General features: G+C 42.1%; 1 protein-coding gene across 1 annotated transcript in view; it reads right to left on the bottom strand.

Moving 5' to 3' along the window:
• The window catches only part of LOC111960322 (protein TEX261), a 30626-nt gene extending 20352 nt beyond the window's left edge, over nt 1–10274 (bottom strand). Inside the window, exons 1-3 of the mRNA XM_023982287.2 lie at nt 10082–10274; nt 712–791; nt 216–370 (exon numbers count right to left, since the gene is read on the bottom strand). Coding sequence (XP_023838055.1) covers nt 216–370; nt 712–791; nt 10082–10151 — 305 coding nt within the window. The 5' untranslated portion in view covers nt 10152–10274. The remainder of the gene's footprint in view (nt 1–215; nt 371–711; nt 792–10081) is intronic.
• Between the last annotated feature and the right edge of the window lie 859 nt (nt 10275–11133).

Consider the following 11133-nt stretch of genomic DNA (forward strand, 5'->3'; position numbering starts at 1 on the left):
ACAGAGGAGAGAGAGACAGGCAGAAGAGAGAGAGAGAGAGAGAGAGAGAGACAGGCAGAGAGAGACAGATGTTAAAACTCCTGAACATGTATCAGATTGCGTGATCAGGTAAACACTACTGTCCCAGCATATTGTACATAGACGTCTATACATAGAGAAGCTATCCCCACAACACACTGGTTTCTGCCTCTGCAGCTGCCTGTCTCTGATGCTCACCACAGGAGAGGATGAAGTTAGGTGAGCTCAGCAGTATGTAAGGGAAGGTCTGCAGGAGGCCAAAGTACACCAGGTTGGTGAAAAGACCACAGCCCATCATCAGCCATGGGAAGCCTTCAAACAGGTACAGCCCCGACAGCACGCCTGTGGAGAACTAGAGAGGATGCATGCACAGAGCAACGGTTAGCTGCTAGCACTTCAAAACATCTGGACTGGGAGTCAAGGTTACAGGACATAAGGGCCAGGGGTTTTCCCTGATCACATGATCTTGAAAAACCCAGGACCTTATAGGCTATAACTAGGGTTTGGAGTTTCTCCTGGTCGGGTAAAGTGGTGACCAGGAAAAACTCCTAGCCCCTATTAAATGAGGGAATGGAGGGAGAGAGATTGGGTGGTCAGAGAGGTCCATTTCCATGACATTCTAAATACAAGTGCTACTTGAGGAAAACATTTGCATTGTGATCGATTTGATATCAGTCAAGAGACACTACTCACCAGTATCATGTACTTTATTATTCGACTAGTGGCAACTGTGTATTCTTCTATTAGTTCTGCCAAATAATACAGGCCAGCAGCTGGGGGGGAGGAGGAGGAGAGACATACTAATAAATAACAAGAACAAGCCAAATGCATTACCAGCTTGTCCATAGACRGGTTGGTTGTTTAGTAACAAAACCCCCACGTGCGCAACTATGAGGTAAAACAGACGGGGTGGGCTTTGACTGTCAACATGAACTACATTAAGTCTCCGATGTTTATTGAAAACATAAATACATTTGCACAATGAGCACTTGCTGGTTGCTAGCTATCTGACCGCTCAGAATCGCAACTCACGGACTTCTGCCCCATTTCAATAGTGCGCATCATTTTGGTGACGTTGTCAGCTAACCCGTCTATAGACTGCACTGTAACGTACGAGAGATGAGATCAATTGAGGAATAACACACACAACCCAAAATAACCCCTGAAAAACTGAAGGTAGCCTAGATAGAAGCAGACATTTGCTAACATGCTTCCAGAAGAGGCTACTTGAGGCAACGGCACTATAACAAGTCAAAACATTTAGGTCAAAGAGAAGCTGGTGACAGATACACCCCAGGCAAGCACACAGGAGGACACTGCATCTCATCACGCAAGGCAAGGCACTCGCCCACTCGTCCGCCCTTCTACACACAGACCAGAGTTTTCCACTAGCGCCGGCTGTCGGCTATACAGCCGGTTACACACTCATTTTCAGTCGGGTACCTTTTCCACTTAATATTAACTAAGCTACTTTTCAATTCTCAGGCCAGAAAAAAAAAGTCTGCCGAGCCCTCCAACTAGAATGAACGATATTCATCTTCAAGTGATCTATTTATAGGACAGGTGCCTGTCAGTCAAAGTGAGCAATGACCGGGAAACACTGCTGGTTTGACAGTTTGCCGTCTGTCCCACCTCCCGGTACCTGGGTGTATGTGTTGTGAACGCTTTGGTTGCAGTCAAATATCTTCACACGGAGGGAGGAAAACATGATGCTCCTCCATAATCCATGCGAGTCAATTTGCACGTCCCATATATTGTGGAAACGACGAGTCAAAATCCACTTAGCCTATTGTTTTCTGGCACATTGGAAGTGCCGGGGCATAGCCCCCTAACTACTTTGGTGCATACTGACGATAGTATCTTCTGACAGGGGAAGTTTTGTTAAGAGCCCCGACGATTGAACAAAAAATGTACATGCATCACTTGCGGTAATGTTTTGGAAAAATAAGGAACGTATTCAAATCAGCAAGCTATAATTTTCAWAATCCAAAAAGGTACATTGATACACCTTTTATAGGGTTAGTGCTCACACATGGCCATATCTCCATGTTACAACGCTCGTTTACAGAAGACAGACAGTAGACATAGGCCATCACCTGCGCCAATTAGCTATCTAGCGTGCTCCGAACACCTGTGTGTGAGCTGAGGAGGAAGAGCAGTTGGTCAGCTGGAGGCACACAGGATCTGTGCAAAACTGCTACAATAATTGTATATTTTATTTGAAAGATTATTTTTCACTGACATGAAAGACAAAGGGCATATCAGTATATGTTTCCAAAACCGTTTAGAGAGCGATGATAATTGACGTTAAAAACAGTGTCAATTGTAGTTTACACAGAACCAAATGTGGGCGAATGTAATGGCTGAAAACCCTACATAGACCGCTGCACCATTCGGGAGCCCTAAGGCACTGCATCTCAGTGCAAGARRCGTCGCTGCAGTCCCTGGTTCAAATCCAGGCTGTTTCACATCCGGCTGTGATTGGGAGTCCCATAGGGCAGCGCACAATTTGGCCCAGCGTCGTCCAGGTTTGGCAGTCATTGTAAATAAGATGTTCTTAACTGACTTGCCTAGTTAAATAAAGGTGAAATTAAAAGAAAATAAAAATACATATGGGAGATGAGTTTGAGAGAGCTAAGTCTTCATTTGATTTGATTGATGAACAGTAATTTTTTCTTTATTTAAYCTTTAACTAGGCAAGTCAGTTAAGAACAAATTCTTATTTACAGAAGATCAGCAAGCTTGACTAGTTTATAAATGGTGTCAAACTGACTGAATAAAGTCAATGTCATATCCTTGCCATTCATAAATCATACAACGTAGTTATATGTCCATGGTATCACATCGGGACAAGTAAACTAAAGATCTCATTTGTATTTTCGATATGAAGTCTATCAGGACTTGCCAGACAGTGGCGTTAAAAGTGAGTGACTCGTCAGCAGCCTACCGAATCGCACCTGTAAGAAAGCCTTTCATTTGCTTCCCTAATTTGCATACTTGTAGGCTTTTTGGCGATTATCTGCAGATAAATTATGAAAACATTCGATGAAGATGGTGAATCCTCTTCACTGCAGGAACAATAGGTAGGCTAGTGGAGAGACAGACTCACTCTGGTCCAAAACTTGATAAAAGAAAAYAGACTGAATTGTTTTAAAAGCTAATGATACTGATATGATATTTTCAAAGACATGGATCTAGGTCTACTGATTTAATCAAAGTGTTGACAATGGAGTGGTCAAATGCTGCTTTCTGTGTAGCAAAGCCCATGATTAACACCTGCGTCATTCTTCAATCTGAGAAAATGCCTCTTAAAAGGAAGCTTGAAGCCTTAAAGAAGAAATATATGGGTCAGTTGTTAAACACGTATTTTCTTTTATAAATGACATACTGCAATTCACAAAGTTTTTTTGTTTTTTTTAACTATTAAAATGATTTCACTAATTGAACTGATGTCGTTCTCTCTCTTCTCTGAACACATATGGACCAAGCACTTTMTTGAGCATCTGTTCTCTTAATTTTAGATACACACTTTTCCATTTGAAAAAGTGCCCATCACACAATTCGTTTGATTTTAAATTGAACCTTTAAAATGTACACTACCGGTCAAAAGTTTTAGAACACCTTCTCATTCAAGGGTTTTTCTTAATTTTACTATTTTCAACATTGTAGAATAATAGTGAAGACATCAAACTATGAAATAACACATATGGAATCATGTAGTAACCAAAAAAGTGTTAAACAAATCAAAATATATTTTATATTTCAAATTCTCCAAATAGACACCCTTTGCCTTGATGACAGCTTTGCACACTCTTGGCATTCTTTCAACCAGCATCACCTGGAATGCTTTTCCAACAGTTTTGAAAGAGTTCCCATATATGCTGAGCACTTGTTGGCTGCTTTTCCTTCACTCTGCGGTCCGACTCATCCCAAACCATCTCAATTTGGTTGAGGTCGGGGGATTGTGGAGGCCAGGTCATCTGATGGAGCACTCCATCACTCTCCTTCTTAGTCAAATAGCCCTTACACAGACTGGAGGTGTGTTGGGTCATTGTCCTGTTGAAAAACAAATGATAGTCCCACTAAGCGCAAACCAGATGGGATGGCGTATCGCTGCAGTAGCCATGCTGGTTAAGTGCGCCTTGAATTCTAAATAAATCAGACAGTGTCACCAGCAAAGCACCACCACAACACCTCCTCCTCCATGCTTCACGGTGGGAAATACACATGTGGAGATCATCCGTTCACCCACACTGTGTCTCACAGCGGTTGGAACCAAAAATCTCCAATTTGGACTCCAGACCAAAGGACAAATGTTCACCGGTCTAATGTCCATTGCTCGTATTTCTTGGCCCAAGCAAGTCTCTTCTTCTTATTGGTGTCCTTTAGTAGTGGTTTCATTGCAGCAATTCAACCATGAAGGCTTGATTCACACAGTCTCCTCTGAACAGTTGATGTTGAGATGTCTGTTACTTGAACTCTGAAGCATTTATTTGGGCTGCAATTTCTGAGGCTGGTAACTCTAATGAACTTATCCTCTGCAGCAGAGGTAACTCTGGGTCTTACTTTCCTGTGGCGGTCCTCATGAGAGCCAGTTCCATCATAGCGCTTGATGGTTTTTGCAACTGCACTTGAAGAAACTTGACATTTTCCGTATTGACTGACCTTCATGTCTTAGTAATCATAGCCTATGATGGCGCCAGAGAGAATGGCTGCTGTTTTACGGTCTCCTAACGAATTGTGCTATTGTGTGTTTTCTTGCGTTATTTGTAACTTATTTTGTACATAATGTTTCTGCCACCGTCTCTTATGACCGAAAAGAGCTTCTAGAAATCAGGACAGCGATTACTCACCTCGTATTGAAAGAAATGTTTTTTCTTTAACGAGTCGGACGAGAGGGATTTACTCCAGACAAGGCCCTCATCCCCGTCATTCGCCGGAGAAAGAGATAGAGACAGAGGACGAAGGTCGGGATGCCTTGTACGGATCCAGCGGCGAGTGGGTAATTTGCCTTTACCATCGGTCCTATTAGCCAACGTACAATCATTGGATAATAAAATAGACGAACTACAAGCACGTATATCCTACCAACAGGCCATTAACTTCATTAGCATACTGGTTATTGCCCGGAATGTCGGATGACTGACGTGCCCAAAGTAAACTGCCTGTTACTCAGGCCCAAAAGCTAGGATATGCACATACTTGGTAGCATTGGATAGAAAAAACTATGACGTTTCTAAAACTGTTAAAATAATGTATGTGAGTATAACAGAACTGATATGGCAGGCGAAAACCCATCCAGAATTTCTCTTTTTTTTTTTTTAGGTCACAGGTCATTTCAATGCTTGCCTATGGGATATACAAATAGATAGGACCCAGATTGCAGTTCCTATGGCTTTCACTAGATGTCAACAGTCTTTAGAAAGGGTTTCGGGCTTGTTTTCTTTTTAAAATAAGCAAGTAATTGGAAAAACTCCAAGGTGTCTCTCATTAGATATGTAGTCTTGTTGGTGCATGTTGTTGAACATACTATTCTCCGTCTTAAATATGATCATTTATTTAGATATTAGAATACCTGAGGATTAATTAGAAACATCGTTTCGGTAATTGTTTGGATTCGTTTGTATGCATGTTGAACGAGTGGATTACTGAATCAAGCGCGACAACTAAACAGACATTTTTGGGATATAAAGAAGGACTTTATCAAACAAAACGACCATTCATTGTGTAGATGGGACCCTTGGGAATGCAAACACAGGAAGTTCTTCAAAGGTAAGTGATTTATTTATTCGCTATTTGTGATTTTGTGACGCCTGTGCTGGTGGAAAAAGTATTTTGGTGTGGGGCGCTGTCCTCAGATAATCGCACGGTATGCTTTCGCCGTAAAGCATTTTGAAATGTGACAACGCGGTTGGATTAACAAGAAGATAAGCTTTTAAATGATGTATGACAATTGTATTTTCATTCATGTTTAATATTACGATTTTTGTATTTTGAATTTCGCGCTCTGCAATTTCACCGGATGTTGTCGTAGGTGTCCCGCTAGCGGTTCATGTGCCAAAAGATGTTAAACTAATATCTTATGTTTCACCGAGTCGTGGCTGAACAACCACATGAATAAAATACAGCTGGCGGGCTATACACTGTATCGGCAGGACAGAACAGTAGCCTCTGGTAAGACAAGGGGTGCCGGGCTATGTATATTTGTAAACAACAGCTGGTGCACGATATCAAAGTAAGTCTCGAGGTCGCCTGAGGTAGAGTATCTCATGATAAGCTGTAGACCACACTATTTACCAAGAGTTTTCATCTATATTCTTCGTAGCCGCCTATTTACCACCACAAACCAATGCTGGCACTAAGGCCACACTCAATGAGCTATATACGGCCATAAACAAACAGGAAAACGCTCATCCAGAGGCGGCGCTCCTAGTGGCAGGGGACTTTAATGCAGGGAAACTTAAATCTGTTTAACCTCATTTCTACCAGCATGTTAAATGTGCAACCAGTGGGAAAAAAAACTCCAGACCACCTTTACTCCACACACAAAGACGCAAGCATGCAAAGCTCTCCCTCCATTTGGAAAATCTGACCATAATTCTATCCTCTTGATTCCTGCTTACAAGCAAAAAATAAAGCTGGAAGCGCCAGTGACTCTGTCAATAAAAAAAGTGGTCAGATGAAGAAGATGCTAAGCTACAGGACTGTTTTGCTAGCACAAACTGCAATATGTTCCAGGATTCTTCTGATGGCATTGAGGAGAACACCACATCAGTCATTGGCTTCATCAATAAGTGCATCAATGACATCGTCCCTACATTGACTGTACGTACATACCCCAACCTGAAGCCAAGGATTACAGGCAACATCCGCATTGAGCTAAAAGAGTAGAGCTACCACTTTCAAGGCGCAGGACACTAACCTGGAAGCACAGCCAGGAGCTGCCCAGTGACCCGAGCCTACCAGACAAGCTAATTTACTTCTAGGCTCGCTTCAAGCCAAGTAACACTGAAACATGCATGAGAGCACCAGCTGTTCCGGATGACTCTGTGATCACGCTCTCCGCAGCCAATGTTTGTTTGTAAGACCTTTAAACATGTACTCCGAGCATACGCTGACCAACTGGCAAGTGTCTTCACTGACATTTTCAACCTCTCCCTGTCTGAGTCTGTAATACCATCATGTTTCAAGCAGACCACCATAGTCCCTGTGCCTAAGAACACTAAGGTAACCTGCCTAAATGACTACCGACCCGTAACACTCACGTCTGTAGCCACGAAGTGATTTGAAAGGCTGGTCATGGCCCACAACACCATTATCCTAGTGACCSTAGACCCACTCCAATTTGCATACCGCCCCAACAGATCCACAGATGATGCAATCTCTATTGCACTCCACACTGCCCTTTCCCACCTGGAAAAAAGGAACACCTATGTGAGAATGCTATTCATTGACTACAGCTCAGCGTTCAACACCATTGTGCCCTCAAAGCTCATCACTATGCTAAGGACCCTGGGACTAAACACCTCTCTCTGCAACTGGATGCTGGACTTTCAGACGGGCCGCCCCCAGGTGGTAAGGGTAGGTAATAACACATCCGCCATGCTGATCCTCAACACTGATCCTCAACAGTCCCCTCCTGTACTCCCTGTTCACTCATGACTGCATGGGCAGGCACGACTCCAACCCCATCATTAAGTTTGCTGATGACACAACAGTGGAAAGCCTGATCACAGACAACGATGAGAATGACCTCCTCCCTATAGACCGAGACCTGGCCATGTGGTAACAGGACAACAACCTCTCCCTCAACGTGATCAAGAGAAAGGAGATGATTGTGGACGACAGGAAAAAGATGACCGAGCAAGCACCCATTCTGATCGACGGGGCTGTAGTAGAGCAGGTTGAGAGCTTCAAGTTCCTTGGTGTCCACATCACCAACAAAGTATCATGGTTCAAGCACACCAAGACAGTCTTGAAAAGGGCACTACAAAACCTATTACCCCTCTGGAGACTGAAAAGATTTCGCATGGGTCCTCAGATCCTCAAAAGGTTCTACAGCTGCACCATCGAGAACATCCTGACTGGTTGCATCACTGCCTGGTATGGCAACTGCTCGGCCTCCGACCGCAAGGCACTACAGAGGGTAGTGCGAACGGCCCAGTACATCACTAGGGCCAAGCTTCCTGCCATCCAGGACCGCTATACCAGGCGGTGTCAGAGGAAGGCGTTAAAAATTGTTGTCAGACCGTGTCACAACACAACTGATTGCATCAAACGCATTATGAAGGAAAGAAATTCCACAAATTAACTTTTAAGGCACACCTGTTAACTGAAATGCATTCCAGGTAACTACCTAATGAAGCTGGTTGAGAGAATGCCAAGAGTGTGCCAAGAGTGTGGTTACTACATGATTCCATGTGTTATTTGATAGTTTGTTCTTTTGACTGGTAGTGTATTCTTTCAAGATAATAAAATACATAATTTGAAGAAGAAACAATTGTGTCTATTCATATCTTGCAGTAAAATTATTTTATCTCAAGAGAAGACAGGTTAAATGTAAAAAAAATAAAAGTTGAATGTTCTCTTTCTGAATTCATACATTTTCAGTAATTTAGATTGTAACCCAATTCCAGAACACATTTGTCCAATCTGGGAGGTAAATACCCTAAGTATTCAATAATATCGCTGTGGATTTCAGATGTAACGAAGGCATTATTAGAATGTACCAGAGACCACCAAAAAAGAGCATTACATCCACATGGACTATCTTAATTTACTAGTTATTAGTAAATATTAAGTTAATGCTGATGAGTTGCTAAATAGACAGTGTCATAATACGTATTAACTGTCAAACAAGATTGGATTTTAGGGGATCTTTTTTATGCCTATGTAACAAAACAAGGTTCACTGACTATCACTTTGAAACTAGTATTATCATCTATGCTTACAGACGCACATTTATGTAGCGCAAGGGGGGAAATAATGTATAAAGCCATCTGCAAAGCTAAGCCTAATAGCGTATTAGACTTTTTTTAAGGGCATAAACCAGGCATCTCCCTTAGTTTATTGTACAGTAGTCTATAATTTATTTGGTGGAGATATAGGCGGCATGTGCTTTTTTTATTGAGTAGATAAATCATTGATGACTCGGCCCAAGACGCAATGGAATGTTGCAACCCATCCTCCACAGGTACGCATGCTCGAGCTGGCAGAGGTTAAACGTTGCCAGGTGAGATGACATCATGAGTTTCTGAAAGTGCCAACGTGGACAGGACAGGGCAACAGTTGCGTGCTAGATATTCCTCTCCAGCTATTGATTTTCTGTTAAGTTCATTGGCTATACAGTAACGGTACAGTACTTTGCGTACTTTTGTAAACAGTGGTAAAAGATAGTTAGCTAATACAATTAGCCACTTGCATAACAACAACAGGGGCCACTAGCACTAGTTTGTTTTACATGGCCCAGTGCCCCAGGTCGGCGGAGTTTCAAATCTTAGACTAATCCATTAGTCTTTAAAGTAATCTCCACCCACCCGGGGCACCGGCCCTTGCAAAACGAACTGGCCCAATGACAATGTACAGGTGTTAGCTATTTCGGTAGTAAGCTAACAATAGCTAGTTAGCTTTTTCACAAGTTGCAGGGTGGATGAAACGGTTGAGGCAAGACGAGATGAGTGGTTAATGTTACATAGGCAACGACTTGTTGGCATTAATGTCAAATGATTGGTTACTAACGTTTCACGTGAAAACTATTAGTCGATTCGCTTAAACTCTCTTGAACATGTACCATAGCTAACGTTAGCTAGTTACCTGATTGAGTTGGCTTTTAGCTTGATAGCAAGCTAGCTATGGGAATTTGCCACACTGTGTGCATTGCTAGCTACAAGGTTAATATTATCCTAGCAAGTCAGTTGAATACATTTTCTTCCGCTACATTGTCGATTGTTTGTCACTCCGAGCCGAGGTCAAAGTGACAGGTATCAATACAAGGCGGGTGGGAAAATAAAGGCAATGTGGCGAAGCTAACAACTTCAACACGTAACGTTACAAGTAAACTCACCAATTGCTAGTGTGACGAAAGATATTTGTATCACCAACGACAGCCAACTTAGTAAATAAATAAACCACATCTCGTTTCATGTAAAATAAAACACATACATATGAAAAAACAAAAGTGACAGTGGGTGCTACGCTTGGAAATAATTTAGCTAACTGATGGATGGTCAAAGTTCCACCCCTCAAGGATCCAGTGTGCCGCTGAGGGTACAGCGCCAGTTCTGTTCGGAGGAGGAATTGCAGCAACTTTTTGTGCCGCTATGCTTCCCACAGAGAGGGACTGAGATAGATAAATTAATCAAATACATTGTTATCAGAAGTGAATGTGCTGCAATTACCTGTTGGTTTTCCATGCATGCTGTAATTTATGAAATAATAGTAGTGAGACAGTAGTAGAAATATAGTAGAATAATAGGGCTATTTTATTTATTTTAATTTCATCACACACACACACCTACACAAAGGGGGGTAGCAGCATTTTTTTTAAACCAACACCTTTAAAACGTGTATGTTGAAAGTGAAAAGCAGACCTAGTAAAGTAGCTAAATTAAATAAATAAATAATGAGTGAACTGCACACAGCAGACACTAAAATGGTGTCAGAGTCGAAGTGTGACAGTTATCCCATTCAGTGCTTTTAACAAAGAGCAGGGGGGTGTGGAGGTGTGAACTCAAAAGGTGCCATGCATCCAGCCACCATTTCGGACGTTTTCAAAAGCTGGAGGACCGTTAAAATCACCTGTGCGCTCTTAGCTCGACAACACCTCAGCAACCCAAGTATATGAAGTTCCTCTGTTGTGTGAGCTAACTAAGGGGCTTGATGTCCAGCTATAAGGAAGTCCAGAGTGCAGAATACGAGAAAATGTATTTCCACACTTTTAAAAGAAACAGTACAAATAATTTGGTGATGGTATGTGTAGTTTTCATTCACTGCTACAGTGCCTCCAGAAAGTATTAACACCCTTTGACTTTTTCCACATTTTGTTGTCTTATAGGGTGACTTAAAATGTATTCAATTGCAATTTTGTTTCACTGATCTACACACAATACCCCATAA

This window comes from Salvelinus sp. IW2-2015, linkage group LG37, assembly GCF_002910315.2.
Source record: "Salvelinus sp. IW2-2015 linkage group LG37, ASM291031v2, whole genome shotgun sequence".
Taxonomy (NCBI): Eukaryota; Metazoa; Chordata; class Actinopteri; order Salmoniformes; family Salmonidae; genus Salvelinus; species Salvelinus sp. IW2-2015.